Genomic DNA, 19,359 nt, shown 5'->3' on the forward strand with positions numbered 1-19,359 from the left:
GTCGGAATACAGTATTATTTTATTTTTAAAAAAATGTTTTCGGATTCCACATCACATAAACACCATATCCCAGCGTGCATTGCGGCTAAACCATCCATTCACAGAGCTCGAGGGCTCATCACGCAAAGCGGAGAGAATACTTACTTCTGGGTGTTAAATTCTCTTAAGCAAATGAGCTGCTCCGACCCTTGGTTCTGACGGACTCCAATAGTCCGACATTATACAATCAAACAAATAAATAAACACAAGGATAATTGTGTGTTATTCTTGAGTAAATAACAGCGTGTGATTTAGAAAAGAATACAAAATTAGAAGGAAAAACGATGAAACAATACAGATTTCAGTATTCTGAGCACCTACTCTCCCCATAACTGACGGCAACAAAAGTCCTACATTATTCAATTAAAATAAAGAAGTAAAAACAATAAGTTTGGCTTGATATTGAGTAAGAAAAAGGTTGATAAACGCTGTGAGAATGGATCTGCGGAGAGCATTTAGCCACGATCCTAACTCGTCTATTACCAACGTTCAGGGAGCTCTGTGCAAGTCAATGGGACTCCCTGATAGTTGAAACTCGACGCTAAAGGGCCCCCCCTTGTGTTAGACAGTGACGACAGGGACCCTGACATAACGTCAATATAGGCCGAGTTGGGAGGGAAAATGTGTTGTGATATTCTGTACAAACTGTGAAGTCCACTGAGACAAATGTAACATTTGTGATATTGGGCTATATAAATAAACATTGATTGATTGATTCAGCATCGACCCCATCTGTAAGTTCCACTATATCCAGGAAAACATTATCTACCCCCTTACCACTGACATCACATCTTACGTAAATTATTAGATAGGGACTGCCGTGAACGGTACTTTCATCAATTGTGATTGATACCTTTGAATCCATTTCTTTCTCATCAGAGATGAACTTGCGGCGCATTTCCTTTGCAATGTGACTGATTATTTCTGTGCATGCATGGTCAGATTTGTGGATATTCCCAACTTCGGCTCGATTAAGCTCCTGCATTGTCATGAAGGGGTTGAGCTTTTTATAAGATAGCCTTTCCTTCGCTACGGTTTAAGCTATTCTAAACGAAAATGTCGTTCTTATAATTTGAGACCACCCTCAAATGTTGCTGTAGAGGCTTTCGGGAGGGCTCAGGTGTTAATCGGGAGGGTCGAGCTCCCCCTGACCCCCCTGTATTTGGCACACTGCTCATCGGCCATTTTATTAGGGACCACCTTTGCCTTCAGAGCTGCCTTCATTCTTCGTGGCATAGACTCAACAAGATGCTGAAACATTCATCAGAGATGGTCCAGATTGACATGAGAGCATCACACAGTTGCTGCAGATTGGTCGGCTTCACATCCATGATGAGAATCTCCCGTTCCTCCACATCCCATAGGTGATCTATGATTTAGATCTGATGTCTGTGGCCATGTGAATTCAGTGAACTCATCGTTATGTTCAAGAAACCAGTTGGAGATGATTTGAGATCTGCGACATGGCACGTTGTCCTGCTGGAAGTAGCCATCACTGTACCCATTTGTAAAGGGATGGACATGGTCAGCAACAATACTCAGGTAGGCTGTGGCGTTTAAATAATGCTCAATTGGTACTACGGGGCCCAGAGTGTGCAAAGAAAATATCCCCCACTGGATATTTTCCCTTCTTCGGACCATTCTCTGTAAACCCTAGAGATGGTTGAGGGTGAGAATCCGAGTAGATCAGCAGTTAGTGAAACACACAGACCACCCTGTCTGGCACCAACAACCATGCCACGTTCAAAGTCACTTAAATCTACTTTCTTCCCCATTCTGATGCTCTGTTTGAACTTCAACAGGTCATCTTGACCAGACATGCCTACATGCATTGAGTTGCTGCCATGTGATTGGCTCATTAGATATTTGCCTTAACGAGCGGTTAAACAGCTTGTAGCGATCCTTAGTGTATAGGATGCTGAGGGTGTCACTCTGGCATCCCCCGTCTCTCTGCCAATCATAGAGCTGCACAGTGATGCTGGTTGAGGTGCGGGCCTGTGGTTGGGGGGTTTCTAATAAAATGGACAGTGAGGTTGCGGTCTTCTTCATCCCATCTCCTCATCAAATCCAGATCTTCAGCATCATCATCACCAGTGTCTAGACCCCGGGGGGTTCCCGCTTTAGATATAAGATTTCAGGATCAGGGTCTAATCGCCAAAGACTTAACATTTATCATATGACATGTGTCAATAAATGTTCTTTAAACAAAATGAAGTCTCTCCTGATTGAACTGTCTGGACCCCATCCTCAACTTTTTTTCAAACCATGAAATGCCTTCAGAGGGCTTTCCTGTTGATCATGTTTGGTGGATTTTTTAATATAATAATTGCAATCAATATTATATATATTACCTTTTAATCTATATAAATTGTATTTACATTTGTTGTTACTATTTGTTCCACCTACGCCAGCCATCAGAGGTATACATGTGTTAACTGTGTTAATGTCTTTTAGGTTTCATTTCTTATATTTATGAATTTCTATATAAAATGCTGATTTCTACCTGAAATCCTTATGTATTTTTAATAACATTTTCGTAGAGCTTTGACTTTTTCAACTGAATAAATATTATAACTCTACATGGTTTTGTTCAGCATTGCCAGCAGCACTGTTGAGCTTTATGTTGTGCCCAGCATTCTCATGTGCTCTGAAATCAAAATGTGGATAAGCATAAAACAACACTAAAGTAAACACTACAATACAACTAGTTATTTGACACACACAAGGTTGTTCATTTGTGTGTATAGATATACAACACAGGCTATATACATATATATATATATATATATATATATATATATATATACAAGTATAATTAATACAACTGTTAATTTGATTAGAGCTTTGACACATATATATTTATATATCTATAAGTATGACGACTTCCTCGGGCGATATCATATGGTATAGCTAATTAATCTGGGTCAAAACGTGTTGTGCCCACATGCAAAGGTTGTAAACTCTGGCTTATCCCTGCGTGATATTATAGTAATAGCAAACAGCAACGTTCAACTCCTTTATTGGTAGGCTATATTGCAAGTGCAATAAGAAGCTACAGGGACGTTAATCTACGTCTGTAATATTAACTTTATTTAATAATAGATTTACATCATACAGCCCATGTAGTATAATATTTTACAAATGATGAATTACAGCAAACATGTGCAATATGTCCATTATTACAGCTACGTGGGATGGCTGTAAGACGATATGGGTCCGTTCTTATTGTGCATCCATGGGTCAAGGTAAAACTCGTGTAGTACTGAACAAATCACATCACATGAACGTGACGGGCGGCGCGGTCCCGTGGGTTAGATGCGCGTTCATAATGCAGAGGGAAATAACTCTCAGAATAACGTTATGAGCACATTTGTACAACATGAGGAACGAATGTTTTTAATAAGGGCTATACAAGTGTTCATCCTGGGTAGTTTATTTAATCAAAAAAAAATTATCCAACGAGTTACAGACCACTCTTTCCCAATGTAAGTCAATGGGAAAAAGTGTTTCCGGGACCAGCAACTAAACGGAAGTGTAGTACCGCCGTTTGGCCACAACGAATATTCTCATCAGACTACGGCGCACTTCCTGGGGGCTTGATCGGCACTTATCATGGCTGCCACTGACGGACTTCCGGGTCATTTCACTCCGTTAGGAAGGTTCCTAAGCTAAATGGGCTATTCGACTTCAGCCTGAGTGTAACTGGAAAAATATGAAAAAAGACATGATATATAGTATCTCTGAAATCTCATGAAAAAAGACATATATAAGATATATAGTAAGTCGAAAATATCGTGAAAAGTAATATTTTACTATGTTAAAAAATATGAAAAAAGTCAGTTTGGTCATAGCATAGTGAGTTGAAAAATATGAATAAAGTGCATGTAATGTAGAGTTATCTTGAGAATTAAGTAATTGTTGAAAATGTCATGAAAAAAAGTCATAGTATGTACAAAATATCTCAAGTCGTATGTTGGAAATATGACAAAAGTCATAGTATTTCAGGAGTAATTTGTAGTAGTATGTTCAAAATATCAATTCAGATATCGTCACTTTCTTAAACTAATGGCCTAAGTCATATTTTGGAGAAAATGTTTGCCTAAATCATCTCTTCTTGATGCTAGCCACCTTCTGGTAAAATTGCCTACATCCTTATTTAAAGGATAGTGCTGTTCCTACCCTGATAGTATAATGGCAAGTATAATAATCAAGAGTGTGACTTAGGCAATATATTTAAAAAAGATAATTGCTTAAGTCACATTGTCTTGTGACTTAGGCAATTTGACAACCTATACAAAATGGCTGCTTCAAGAAGAAAGAAAAACTAACGGATAAATTAAGTTATTTTCATGGTTCAGGTTTCATGGTTCTTGTCCCCTGTTGGTAAGTGATGTTTACTAGGCTATAAATGTTGTGTAATTTCACAATTTTAACTTCACAAGACCCACACACCAAGATGACTGAGAAAGGTTCAGGGGAGAAACTGATTTAAATGGAAAAGGGGTTAGCTAAAAAAAACAGCAAAGAACAGCTGAAGGGGGAAGTGAGGAGAGGCACATGTCTCCTCAGCGTTTGATTTACTTGCCTTTTGTTTTATTTAGAGTGATTTAAGTTGTACCATTGGAGTTGCTATATTGAATTAAGGGCCAACCACAGCCAAACTGCCCTCTGTTTTCTGAGTCCTCTTTTCTAGCATTTGTTGTTTGTGGCTGACCCAGCCCCATGGTCTGTCACAGTAATGCGGAAAAGAGAAGTGCACTGTTTTGCCTAAGTCACTTACTCCAGAAGTAATAAGGCCTAAGTCAAGTCACAACATGTTCGTAAATTGGCCTAAGTAATCTAATCCTCTTATTTTAGACAATTGACAGTGTTATTTGTACATCAATAGTCATATATTGTCAAACCTTTGTGTGAAATAATTAACATATTCTATATTTGGTCCAGTTTTTTCAGCCAGACTTAGTCAGGCTGAGTTATCTATGTTTAGTCCATTTCAGCCCAGCATGTAAAATGAGATAAGTGGTTTATCAAAATGTTAAAGCACACTGAAATAAAAACTAGTATTCGTAATGAGTGGTAAGCATAAGTGTCAAATGTTTCCTATAAAATGAGTTTGCACAACTCGTCTGATTGTTGACTTTAATGTGTTGCTGATGTGACATTGTCACAAGCTTTGTAGGTACAATGCTTGTAACGTTGTCATGGGCACCTGCCCAGTTACTGAAATTAGCATTTAGAAATAATCTAGCATATAGTCTTGTCTTTTTGAGATGCATGGACCTTATTTTCTTTAAGATTTCACAGAACCGACAGTGATGACTTGACCAGAGAGATGACCCAGAAGAGAAGAGTCGGACACAGCAGGTAATGCTTAAACACCTTTATTGTGCCCAATCTGAACATACTCCACAACTTAGTAGCAGCAAACTTGGCAGACCACAATGAGGTAGACTTTCAAAACTCTAAAAAGCAGCTGGGCTAAGGGACAACAAGCTCAGCATGACAAACTTAATGGATAAAGAAAAGACTTTGTCTTTGGCACACAGCTTGTTATGCATTTATGTCCAACTGGAACAGGAAGGCATAATGGGATAAGAAAGCGTGAGATCATTTACTTGGTCTACTCAAGCTCTGGATAGATTTAAGGTATTATCAGCTAAGTGGAAGTTCTTACATTCAACAGGAAACAAGCAGCTGTTTTAAAATAGGCGAGTCCCCCTGCTGATGTACAAAAGTGATTAAAAACCACTGCCACCTCTCCACACGTGCAAATTAAAAAGTGCAAAAATTAAACTACATACAGTCAAATGTTCATTCACTCTGCTCTCAACAGGATCCATCAGGTGCTTGAGAAATGATAGATTGCCCAGTTGATGCATATTAGGTACTATCGGTAAACACATTAAATATAACGGGACCAACAAAGCAAGTTAAAGTTCTACTTCCAACATTTTGTGCCCATTCAGTTGAAGTTTAGGAGGGCAAATTAAAAAGAAAAAAATGTATGAGAAAAAAAAAAAGGGGGATTTTCCCAAAACGGCCGCCTGGTAGAATTCTATTCAAAATGTTCATGTCATGACTTAAAACCGTGTGTACAAATTAGTAAAAAACTGCATAAAAATGTCTGAAATGCGACTGGTTAAATGAAGCCCAACGTTTAACTCCCAAAAGTAAGAAACACCAGTTGGCTTGCACAGGAAAAACAGATGCCAACTGGGGGTAGGGGAGAGTGGGAGCGAGCATGGAAGAAAAATAAAAATTTAAAGGCACTGTATGGCATTTGCCAATGAACGGCATGAGACTTGCGTGATGCTCTTCACTATGCAACACAAGTAAACACACAAGTAAACAAAAAAGAAAACAAAAAAGGGCATTTTCATCCACTTCTTAACCATAGGCTGACTCCCAACTGTCTGTCCGGCCACCGGTCTGAGAGAATGCATAAGTGTGAAGGGCCCCTTGTCATCCCAACACTGTGCCACTGTGAACAGCAAAAAAGTAGCAAGTGCAAAAGTGAACATTTTCTACAGTGATATCCCCAGTGCCTGGTGGAGTGCCGCGATGCCCTCGTGCAGAGGGACACCTGGCACACGTGCTCTCCTTGGCGGGCAGCCGCCCCCCTCCAGAGGGGCCCCTTCAGAGTGTGCTCCTCTGCTCTAGCTGGAGTCCCGGTTCTTCTGGTTGCGCATCAGGGGCCGGTGGTTGCTCAGGATGTCCATGGAGTGCTGCCAGTGCCAGCAAGAGCGGCAGTAGTACTTGAAGCAGGCCTGTGGGAAGAAATCACATTTAACAGGTTAACCCGTGGCGCTAGTCTAACAGCAATATGGCTGTACTGAAGTCAGACAGTATGCACAATCAATACAAATGCTGTCCATTCTAATCTGAGGTAAAACCCAAAAGGAGAGCACTATTGCAATAACAATCCCTCTTTGCCGATATTGTAAACTAAATATTTTTTAATTGCCATGACAATAAAAACTAGCTTATAATGAACAGTCCTTTAATTTATCAATACGTTTATCAGAATTGGGTTAAATGTTTTACTTTTCATAACCAGCACCAAGCTAGCAGGAGAAAGTTCCACTGACCTGGTCTCTGCAGAAGAAAGGCCCGGGTTGGCGAAGGCAAACTTGACACATGGAGTCCTCCAGGTACGGGTCAATCTGGACCTGATGGGGGGGGGGGGGGGGGGGCAACAACGAAGTGATCATCAACTGATAAGGTATTTGTACTTATTTTTTTTACAAGTGAGTCAAAGGCTGTCACTCTCCCCAACAGCAGCAGGGACATTAAGGATTATAACCAGAGGGGAACGAATCATAGTTTACATCTCTAACTACAGTTAGAAAATACAATGCCTTAATGTGAGCTCAGTAAAAGTGTTGCTAATTTAAAAATGTCTTCATATGCTGACAGGTAGTTTGATATATCACGCAAATTCGTAGTAAACCATGCTGGAAAGTATCTTACCTTCTTTGTAAACTTGGGGGTTTTGATTTCTACAAATGCTGCGCACACAGCCTTCAGGTAACTGCGCTGATTGTTAAAAGTGACGCGTCCAGAGCCTGAAAGAGACCATATTTATAAAAACAATCATTTCATGGCCTTCTCTGATTTCTCAATAGTCAGAACTGTAAATGATCCAAAAATATAAAATCATAATCTCGAGGACCCGACCCATTAAAACATTACATTTGCTTCCTGTCTATGTAGGGTTATGAATGTGACTCAGTAAGTGCTCCCAATTGTTTCTGAAGTTATTTCATTCAGTGCAAAGGACTGAAGTTATACCAGTTACTATGTCATTCAAAGCCAACCAGAGGTCTTCAGACTGCAGGCACACAGGGGTCTCACCTATGGGGTACTTGTGCTTGTCCGTGTCGATGCCAGCATACATGACCCCTCCGAACAGGTCGTTCATGATGCTACCCAGCGCCTCAGCGTTCAGCATGCCGTGCAGTGCCCCAACAAACACCGTCTTACTGGGGTCCAGACGCTGGGCGGGGCAACGCACGTAGTTGCTGTCAGAGATCACCCAGGGGATCACCTGCACCTGAAACCAGAACACGAGTCACTCCCAACTAATTCTCTTGATGAGTTTTAATTATTTACCTTTCGGACTGTTTTGTATACCAATTTCTTTTTTATTCTACACTGTCAATTAAAATGTTCTTGCACAAACATTGCAACTTCGTTCATGGAAGATTAAATCCTATATAAAAATAACCTGAAAATACTCATTACAGTGTAGCTGGACGACAAAACAGTCAATTATTTAAAGTATAATTGTTGTCAAAATTCATAGCCAAGTCTAAAATCAGAAAAGCAGCAAATGCTCCCTCATATGCTGCTGGAATGTTTAGCTTTTTATTTTTTTATTTGTTTATTATGAACAATTAATAGATTATAAATTATGCAATTTAGTTTTCTGTTGGATCGTTTAATTTAATTAGCTTTATTGTGCTTTGGCAATAAAAAGGGGAATTGTATTTGTAATATTTTGGAGTGGGTAAGTATTTAATTGCAGGGCTGAGCAGCAGTTTGCAGAAGAGATCAGGGTGTGGATATCGTAAGAACATTGGCAACTCCATGTTGCAGTCATTGGAGGAAGAAGGGTCCACATTTACTTAATTGACTAAAGGAAAGGTACAATCGTCACAAACACTGGTACAGGTTTAAGTCCTGCATATTGCTTAAGTTAAAGAATGTAACTTTAATCAAGAAAATGTACTCTTAGTGTAGGAACATGCACCCTGTAACTACATTACATTTATTTCGTAATCATGCATTCATGTAGTAGGTGGTCATATTTAATTGTTTGACTGGAACTCATTTTCCTCCTCGATTAATGTGCCAAGTAAAAAATACTGAAGCAATAGTTCAAACTTCATAATGTTGTCATTATTGATAAGGTGGAAAAATTAAATGTTTGTCTTTGTGTTTAAAAACATATATATTTTCAAATATACTCTTATATACTGTTGAAGTGGAAGTAAAAAGTACCTTGAAAAGAAAAGACTCAAGTATACACTTTAGAGGGTAAGAACATTTCCTGAGAACTGTACTACTCACATCCTTGCACCTCATCCTGCGGCTGGACATCTTGAAGTAGTACTCCCTGCTGTCCTCGGGGTGGAAGGGGTCCTGGGAGCAGGCGTGGAGCAGCGCCCGCACAGACTTCTCGTTCTCAAACACCAAGTAAACATACCCTAAATAACAAACAAAACTTTAGGATATACAGTGCGTTTGAATATACATCTATCCATTTTCAGTTCAGTTGAACCTTTATTAAGCAAAAAGTATTCAACAAATGATCCATAGTTAAAATCATCATGGCAGTTAATTTCTCCTTAAATTGTCTATAAGCCATACAAAAAGAAAATGTATGCAGCAGGTAGACATCTCAAATGATGAAGACATTTGTTTTGAACACTGCATCAGAAAATAAATAGATCATTCCTAAAAAAGACCCTCAAACATTATTTTGTTAGACCAACAGACGAATAGGTGATCAGTGAAAAATCACAGAATCTAATAAAAGCTTTCACAAGCTGTCAGTTACTACAGGTCTCATTATTATGAAGCATACTCATGTTTAGTCACCTAGATCCATCTACGCTACATTTAAATTCCCATTATCACTATCCTGTGTAGCTGTAGAGACCTCCAGCCAAACTCACCAACATGCTGTGTGCTCACCTCTGTGCCACCCTTACACCATGAAGGAACAGAAATAGCCTACCAGCCTGTTGTTACCTTTAGCAACATTACCTTTGGGAGGACAGCGAGGGTGCTTTCCATCCTTACCAGGCCACTCCACACTCAGAGGGCCGTATCCGCTGAAGGTGTTGATCAGGCCGGCTGTAAGAAGAGAGCTGCTCAATGTGCGAGTTCATTCATATTGAACTATTACATCAAAAACTGTACATTGGCATCATTCTCCGCTTTTTGATTCCAACTTTTCAATGGTTGAATGACTAGATATTTTTCTAAGTGGGTCACCAAAATACTGGTGAACAAAGTTAAAAGGATGTTTAGTCAACAGAAGAGTCATGTGGTCCAGCCTCAATAAAAGAAAAGGACTTTTACAACATGCATCTTTTTCTTATTATTAGAAATTCCTTATTCCCTCGATAGTTTTACCAACCAAAATATTCATCAAACTACCTGTCAACTTTTGAAATGTAAAAGTTAAACTTTTTAAGTTTTTTATTGAACATCATGTGCTCAGAAGTACAGCTAAAAGAAAGATTTTTTTTTAAATCAAATCAAATTACAATAAAGCAGCAGTTACCTTCTGTGATGTCCCACGGCACACCACCAAGGAAGACCTTGCAGGAGTACAGAGGATCCTTGTTGTTCCTGGGAGGCAGCTGGCCGCTCCAGGTGAACGAGGCCTCATTCACAGCTGAAACGTCCAGAAGAAAAGAAAGTAAGCAAAAATTCTGGCGTACATCTTTTTTTTCACAAAGCCACGACTTATGCATTACGAGTGAGCTTTAGAGACCACAACATTTGACTGAAGTCAGATTCACCTGCAGCTTGTCTGTGCAGGCGGGCCTCCCTCTCAATGCTGAACGTATCTTCAGGCTGGTGGTCCAGCATGTCTGTACCAGGCCAGGGAGAGCTGCTACGCCAGCGGCGGGAAATGCCGGAGGCAGGGCTGACGCTGGGCGGTGGAGTCAGAGGGGAGCCGGAGTCCTGGGGGTCCAGACGCCCGCCCAGCCGCAGCAGGTCCTTCTGCATGCTTGATGCCATATAAGGCAGAGGAGGGGAAATCCGCAGAGTCGACTGGAGAAAAGACATGTCAAGATTATTATACCCTACTGAACACAAAATACTTAAAATATGATCAGCGTATAGAGTTTGAATGATTACCATATGTTCTCAGAAAATGTTGGCACAAAAAGTTAAAGACTGGCTAATGACAACGGCCATATATGTGAAACTGAACTGTGAAGTCGACCGAGACAAATGTAACATTTGTGATATTGGGCTATATAAATAAATATTGATTGATTGATTGTATGAGGCGCCCTTAGAGCCACTGGATTTCAATATGGAACATCATTGTAGAAAGTGTTGATTAATTGAGGGTAGCTCAACAGAAAAAAAAAAAGTTATCTGAGGAAGTACATACAATAGTTCTGTAAGTGAAACTCTTGTAAAAACGATTTAGTGCTTTGGAAATTTACATTTTAATGAATGAATCATAATAGATAAACCAAGTGCAGCAATTGAATAAACAACAAAAAGCTAATACAAATCAGACAGGGCCAAGATGACTTACTAAAAATATGCATTTTACAGGGAGGTAGGAAAGGAGCGCATTTTAAGTAAAGGCCCACCCGACTGATCATTTATGGCTTAAGGTCAAACCAGCGGGTTAATCTATGTTTAAAAGAAAATGTCCCTATGACTGAGCAATCCAATAATAAACAGGGATCACAGAACCAGTATCATTACCAGAATTTCAGAGAGGTGATCAGAGCCAGAGCTGAAGCCGCTGGTCTCAGAGTCTTCAGGACTGTTGGAGCGAGAGTCTAAAAAGGAGCTGGAGTCCAGGCGGTTTGCTATGCGAGCCATGGTGGGAAACTTCTCCAGGAAGTCAGCACTCATGCTCATGGACTCCTGGGGCAGGTAGCCTGGGGGCTTCCCAAGGAGGCTGTTGAAGGGGCTGCTCAGTATACCCAGCACTGGAGGAAAAGGACAACACCATAAATATTCTTATTAAGATGATTCAGCCATTTTTGTACATGTAGCCATGGTGGCATTACTGCTTAGCTTGTTTGATGTCGTTTGTTTTGCAAGAGGATGAGCAAACTGAAGTGTGTGCTGAATCTACAGAGCAATATCGATTCGTGAGGAGGCATGCAGAAATTGCAGATTCAAGTTTCTAACATTTGCATCTTTGTTCATCAAGTTGCAAAACAGGTTTCTAATCAGGGGCAAAGTCACATAATGTAGGTTTCTAATGTTCCAAAATGTGCAGGTGCACAAGCTGGCTGCCAACAGCAACACACAGTTGAGGCAAAGCTTAAAGCAGTTTTACTTTTGATATTTGGCAACTTGGCTGACTAAAACCTGGAACACAACCTTGTCACAGAAGTTGACATTTTATAAACTGGAGGCCAACTAATCCATCACCTTTCAAAAACAAAGGCTAGCTCCTGAACTATAACCAGCAGCTTTATTCCTCCGATAACAAAGAGAGTCAGGTGTATTGTCTTTAACAGTAAACATGTGGCACTGAGGGGTATTATTCAGCTTTAGGCCGCAGTCAAAGCTCTGTCAGACTTTATACCGGGCCAGTTCAGAAAGCTCTAAATTAAAGTTATGCTGGGTGGGTATGGACATGCAGCGATCAAACTATAGCACTGCAAATGGGTCAGGGCAGGTGGGGCGCCTTTACAGTCTGCAATATGACCACATCACCCCAATTCCGGCCTCACTACACTGGCTTCCAATTCGGTTCCGAATTGATTTTAAACTCCTTTTATTTGTTTTCAAAGCACTAAATGGGCTGGCTCCGGCCTATAGAGCCGAACTCCTCCAGCGCTACACCCCAGCCAGAGCTTTAAGATCTGCTGACCAGCTGTTGCTGATAGTGCCCAAGTCCAGTGCCCAAGACCAGAGGTCACCAAGCCTTCGCAGCAGCTGGCCCTAGGCTCTGGAACACTCTGCCCCTCCATGTGAGGTCGGCCCAGACACTAGGGGTTTTTAAATCCTCACTAAAGACTCACTTCTTCTCTCTGGCCTTCTAGTCAGAGCGGAGCACGACTCCTGACATTTCCTGTGTTTTATATTTCTGTTGTAAATTATTGCCTTTTATTGTGATTGTAGTAATGTGTTTTTATTACATGTACAGCACTTTGGCTCGACCAAAAATCGCTTTTAAAATGTGCTATATGAATAAAACTTGATTTGATTATCTCCACAAAGACGACTCATTTAAGAACTGTGAACATTCGATATAAGTATTTACATCACCCAGGTTCAAATGATAAGCAGCTAACTTGGGGCGGTTGGTATATTGTGTATGAAAAACATCCTGGCATCATCAGTGTCATCAACAGGTACTTCGTATTTTAGAAATTAGTCAACCTTGTTGTTACAATACACATCTCTTCCAATACATTGAAGGAAAATAAAAAGTAACTCGACTAGAGTATTTGTTTGCCTGCTGGATTGCTAGAGATGCAGCAAAGCAAAACTGCCACATCATCCTCCCTATTGACGCTACAGTCTGTTCCCACACACAGACTGCTGTAATGATGATGCACGACATATTTCTAAACATGACGGCTACACAAGTCAAGACACACTACCTCACAGATGTTACAATATCTAGCTTATAAACTCTTCAGAAAACCACCAACCTCCCTCTGACATTGATTGTTTAAAAACATATTTGCTGGTTTTGCCATCATTCCTTTTATCCATCGAGGTAAACAAGAACAGTGGTACTTACTGGAGGGTGAGCTGGTCTGAACCTGGGAGGGGGAACTGTGTGCGTCCGTATCCTGGCTGCTCCAGGGTCTGTCCCAGCCAGACAGCCGGAGGGACTGGAGGCCCAGGCCCAGGTCTGCGACACCCGGAGGGCCCCGGGACGTCGGCGTGTCCTGGGAGCCGGGAATTCCACCACAGTTTGGGAAGAGCATCCTCCTGCTGCCCACCGCAGCCAGCTCCGACTCTTTTCGATCAAAGATCCAGGTCAGAGATTTAGAGAAGAGAGGAGAGAATTTGTTAGGCAGCTGAAAGAACTGTTTCAGTCTATGCATAGAAATGGGCAGGGAGTAACTAGTCACACAAAACAGTTTCTGTGAAAATAAATGTTGTTTAAAAATAAACTTCCCTGAACACGACCACATCTCCCCCTACCCTGGCTGACGGGGGAGCTAACCTGCTGCCTCTGTGCACGGTGCAACTGCCATGCATCTCTGTCCGCATCACTGACCCACCTAGCAGCATGTGACATGGCTGCTGATGCACTCACACACCCCTGCTAATGACATCAGCTTTCCCCCCCACCTCACTGCTTCCTTCCCTAACAACTGTGTAATGTCAAATTCCTGCTGGAGCTATTGGTTTGTTGATAGAAGTACTCTCCTCTCCGGTAGGCACAGCACATCTCTGAGTGAGTGGGAAGAGAGCCTCCACTGCTACCAGTTACAGCTAACTCCGTCTAGCCTCGCTTCCTGAGCGAGCGGATAGAGGCAGGAGGAGGGAGGGCGAGGCGAGGGGCAGAGCTACAGCAGCATGGTGGAAGGCAGCAGGGGAGCAAATGACTCAGCAGACTTTGTTTAAAATAAAAAAAACACCACACTTAATGCTGCTCAATTGGTTATTAAAAAATAGATATAGATAGCTTGTTAAAAATCACACACAAGTTTATTTTCCTGTTTTTTAAAAAGAAACTGTGCATGTAGAGCCTTGCTGTGGCAAAAATCAGCTGACTGATCAGATGATGAGGACGGAGCAATTTGCACTGCCAGCTCCTCCCTCCAGGCCTGGATAGCATCCAGCTGCAGCCCTGATTCAGCAACACTGAGCAAGGGTGGAGGGGGAGAGAGGCCACAACATCATTTTAACTCTATTTTCAGCAACAAAGTATCAATTGTAACTTTTCACACTAGTGTCATACTGCATCTTATGTCAAGCCGCGTATACATCTTTGCATTATCTGGACCAAGACTACAGAAATGCCCTGAGCAAATGACCACTTCAAGAAAAAGTACGCCAACACTGTGCTGAGCAAAAATCTTGGCCAATCTCGCTTCTGGGGTTAAAACACTTCAATGTGCTGCAATGCTGCAGATCTGCGATGCAGCATGAATCAGCTGCTGGCATCTGAATGATAATGACAAGGTTAACGAGGTCTAACAGATGGCATTCTGGATAAGATGGGGACTCCTTTGAGGATGAAACTTTTAAAATGAAAAAAATATCCCATCTTGTTAAAACAAACCAGTCATGATAACATGTGGGGTTATTTTATGGTTTCTAGCCCAAATGTGGCTCCACAACAAAAATGCATATCACATAACAGCAGCAGGGGAATTCAGTAGCTATCACAGAGGTTGTGTATCTTTAATTTAAGTATGCATACATATACACATAGGGTGCTGGTTACTAGAGCAAACACATTTTGCCAATAAGTCTCAACAGAAAATGTAATTCCGGCAAGATCTTTGTCAATGAGAAATGTCAAAGAAATCTTAATTTTCAGCTGGTCAAATGCTTGTGTTTATTGTTTGAGAATTTAAATACAGATATCTGGTTTATGGACTGTTTGGTATAGACAGAACCAGAAATGTCAAGACGTCACATGGGGGGATTCTGGTAAATTGTGATATTTCAATATCAAAAAAAGCAGTTGGTTGATTATCTTTGGACCTACAATAAACAAATGAACACAAAATATTCTGCTCAAAATGGTATTGATGGCAATGTGTTCAAAATACATTTGGTATTAACCAAATTACATTAACCAAAAACACTCACTTTAAATCCATGAAAACACTTTAATACAATTACATATTCCCATTTGAGCTCGAATTCAAAGTCAGTAGAGGGACTTAACTTGGATTTAGTTTTTTCTGAAACCTCGTGTTTATACACCAGAGTAACCATTTATAGTTTTCTTGCTTATTGCAGCCAAGACGACCTGCTGCAGAGTGGAAAAATGCTAAACAGACTTTACCACACAGCAGGTCTGGCTTTCCCCTGGTGTTGTTAGGTGTGGTGCACACACCGCTGAAATCCAGAGCGTTACCCAGCAAGGTGTTCATCCTTCGAAAGATGTCCGCGTTGCTGCAGGTCGAAAGGGCCGCAGACTCCGAGTCCGGGCTGTCTGGCCTGCGGGGATCGTTTCTCTGAAGAGAAAGAAACCAAAAAACAGGGGAAATTATTTATTGATTAAAGCTAGAAGTCTAGCTCAAGGTTAGCACATATGAGGCTGGTTTTTCAACTATTATTTTGGATAGGAATTAAGAGTTTAGAAGAGAGATACGTCGGTGGTAGTTTCATGTCACACACAAGGTCAAATGTCAACGTTAGACTAATCCAATACATTTAGTGTTTAACTCACCAGGGAAAAAGCCATGATGTGAACTAACAGCCTGTGAGAAATGTCCGAATTATAACCGCTAGCATCAATAAAAGGTCATATTTAAGAAGTCAGCTAGCCAGCTAATTAGTCTCAATTTGTTGAACGTGTGCTCAGCGAATGAATGTCTCGTGGCCTGCTCACGTGACCCACATCAGAGAGAAAACCGCACAAAATAATAATCACGTGTCAACCACGATTCAAATGTGACAATATTTAAACAATTTAATATTAAAGATACTTATACATATTCTTGATATTGTATTAATGGACTAACACATACTACAAGTAGTATTTCCAGTGTTCAGGGATTAACCCAACATAATTTAAAACAAACAAAATGATTCAAATACTAATAGGCCCATGAAGCACAAGTACACCTCTTTTAATTTGCATCAAATTTAATTTAATTTAGATAAATAAAAGACAAAAGTACACTCACGAACGGATGCTTTTTCACTTAAGCAATCAGAATGAATTTCCATTTTAATTAATATATTTGAATCATACATAAAAAACATACAACATATGTTGACAAAAACATAATCATAGTGTACAGTGAATACAATATTTAAAGCATACAAGTAGCAAAATAAGCACATTTAACTGGAGTTAAATGACAGTATGTGTACTGTTCACTATTAGTTAGGGGAGTAGGGTGACAAGCTTCCTCTCCAAGGTTGAGGTTCAAAGATGCCCCAGAGTGAAGATGGTTTAAATCAACAAAACGGTGGCCTTTATTAAGGTTAAAGTACTGCCCAGCGGGTTAAAGAAACATGGGGTTGTTTCCATTTTAAGGGATATACTCACATAAGATACTCTTTGCTCATAAAATCAGTGTAGATAAACTGTAAAGGGATTTTAAATGTTCACTTAATTGACTGTGTTGTGATTTCTAAGTATAACTTAATAATAAAGGCTTTGTGAGAATGCAATCAGTCAAGAGCCTCTGTAATTTAAGACCGGAGAGATGGAAAGTTATTGATCCACATGGGAAATAAAGTCTATGCAGCAGCAGTATCAGTTCAGTGAGGACAAAGAATAAAAGAACATGGGCACACAAATAAAGAAATATCAATACTAAATAAAGGATAGAGCGTTATGCGATATCAGAATCAGAAATTCTGTATTAGTCCCTCAGCAGGGAAATGTACATTGTTACAGCAAAAGTGGCATAGATGCAAAAGTGGCATAGCAGGTAAAAAAAGGCAAGCAATACAATTCATGATACAACTCAAAAATAATAAGGCCATCAGTGTTGGTCGTAAAAAATGTCCTATGTTACAATTGTTAGGTTACTGTGGCTTTCTATGTCACCCACTTCCATTTGAGTTGATTTGGATAATGTTTTTAAACCACAGTATATGTTGCTGTATGACCCATCTTAGAATATTTTATTACTATGTCATATTATTTTATATTTTTACTGCCAACAAATACATGTCATATCTTTAGAAAGTTGTAGTTTCTCAGTGTGGAGTTATTTTCAGAAAATACTGGGAACATTTGTATTACAGTACTGGATCATGTCATGTATGTTTTACACGTAAAAAAGTGAATAGTAACTGTCGGCGTTATATAAATGTAGTAGAGTAAAAAGTACCATATTTTCCTCAGAAATGTAGTAGCGTAAAAGTATAAACTAGAAAAAAATTGATATACTCAAGAAATGTACAATTATGTTGAAACAATATCGTTTTTGAGTTAATGTACCTAGTTACTTTCCACCAATGGAAGATGGTTAGTGATATTGCTCACGAAAAAAAGCTAGGTGATGATAAATATGTTGGCCAGATAACTCTAAAGGGCAAAGCAGTTTTATTTTTTGTTTATTGACGTGTTAATTTGTTATTATATTGTTTTCACTCATTTAGGCTTACTGTAATAACATGTTCTGTTTTGGAATATTCCCATCAGTATTCCAATCCATGTCTTATACCATACCAGTTCTAGAATCAAAGTGTCAGTTGTTCAGTAGGAGACCCAACTAAATTTACAGTCATTCGATCTGAGTTTCCACACCAGAGAGACATAGTGAGAGACAGGAGAAACATTCAAAACCTTTATTCATCTGTATGATCAGATTCTTTGACAAACATTAATCACAGTGACCACAACCTTTCAAATGGCAACCCAGTAAGTTGAAATAAACATGCAAAGTCCCTTTTTTCTAGTTTGTAGACATTTTTATTCAAATCTATTCTTATTTATTTAGTGTACTGAGAAAACAAAATGTACAATATCAATTGAACAGGAGGTTAGCATGTCAATTTTAATGTTAGTTTAGTTTTCTAAGTTGACAAAGTGGATTTGTGTGTTTCTGTTTTATATTTAATACTGTTATTTTTACTTACCTACAAGTGATTATAATATGACAGTGATCATGTTGGTGTTTATTCATTTCAAATACTTGATGACTTTTCACTTTGTGCTTAGTTCTTTAAGTTTAAATGACCTTATATATAAACTTTTTGTAGTATTGTCCCCTGGTTGCTATTGACACGTTGGACAAATTATCAGCTGCCATGGCAATCCATGAATGCACCGCAGCCTCCACCTATAGGTGAAGCCTGCAGCAAGGATGATAGAAAACCCACAGGAGTCACTCTGTCCATGCACCCTGGGACATCTGATGCCCATGATAGAATTATTAACAAAGCTCTTATATACTAATAAAGGACTGGCTTATCTAAAGCCACTTAAGTAGCACTTGAAATGTTTTAGCTCTATGAAACCTGATGTACTTATATGACTCTGTTTTCTTCAAGTTTGTATTTTGTTGGTCGAACGCACTTATTGTAAGCCGCTTTGGACAAAAAAGTCAGCCAAATGCAATGTAATGCAGGAGAAAATAAAACAGGACAAGGATTTGTCTGATAAGTTTGTCGAGTAAGTGTTTCATTAATCCCCCTTTGTGCCAAATATAGATTAGGTTTTCTAAAACTCAAGAAATGTAATCGAAATGTTTTGTTTTAGAGCAGAAAGGCCTATTGAACAGGAAGAGCCTGAGCTCAGGATGAGATGAAAGACTGTGAGCAAAAGGATGGTGAAGGCTAGTAAGCCAAAGCCCAGACGAGGTGCAGTGTTGGTGCCCAGGTATGTTCTCTGACAGCAACACTTTATTAATGATGTCTTTATTGAGTGCAGCTTAAGTTTATCGCTCAGGCAATAAGGCTGTAAAACTCCTGAGCTCTGTGAAGTATTTTCACTTA

At 39.8% G+C, this 19,359-nt stretch overlaps 1 protein-coding gene across 4 annotated transcripts; it reads right to left on the reverse strand.

Moving 5' to 3' along the window:
- Positions 1-5,404: 5,404 nt before the first annotated feature.
- Positions 5,405-16,266, reverse strand: cpeb1b (cytoplasmic polyadenylation element binding protein 1b). 4 transcript variants are annotated; one of them, XM_079666210.1, is made up of 12 exons: positions 16,130-16,266; positions 15,743-15,914; positions 13,511-13,732; positions 11,506-11,735; positions 10,575-10,830; positions 10,334-10,447; positions 9,811-9,900; positions 9,112-9,248; positions 7,894-8,092; positions 7,510-7,604; positions 7,128-7,208; positions 5,405-6,806 (listed from the first exon to the last, which is right to left on the reverse strand). In XM_079666210.1, the coding sequence occupies exons 1-12, from the start codon at positions 16,142-16,144 to the stop codon at positions 6,696-6,698; spliced, it is 1,722 nt and encodes a 573-aa protein (XP_079522336.1). In that variant the 5' UTR covers positions 16,145-16,266; the 3' UTR covers positions 5,405-6,695. The 4 variants fall into 4 exon arrangements, with proteins under 4 accessions (XP_079522336.1, XP_079522335.1, XP_079522338.1 ...); XM_079666209.1 differs by having other exon boundaries at positions 9,796-9,900; XM_079666212.1 differs by having other exon boundaries at positions 9,796-9,900; positions 15,815-15,914; positions 16,130-16,265.
- Positions 16,267-19,359: the final 3,093 nt, after the last annotated feature.

Source organism: Notothenia rossii (assembly GCF_949606895.1).
Source record: "Notothenia rossii genome assembly, chromosome: 2".
In the NCBI taxonomy this organism is placed as follows: Eukaryota; Metazoa; Chordata; class Actinopteri; order Perciformes; family Nototheniidae; genus Notothenia; species Notothenia rossii.

Excerpts from the sequence above, each read along its gene's own strand:
- cpeb1b (XM_079666209.1), bottom strand. Across the intron at positions 13,733-15,742 it reads AAAGCCAGACCTGCTGTGTG|AGTCGGAGCTGGCTGCGGTG; the intron begins GTAAAGTCTGTT and ends TTGATCGAAAAG. Across the intron at positions 7,605-7,893 it reads CAAGCACAAGTACCCCATAG|GCTCTGGACGCGTCACTTTT; the intron begins GTGAGACCCCTG and ends GGTCTCTTTCAG.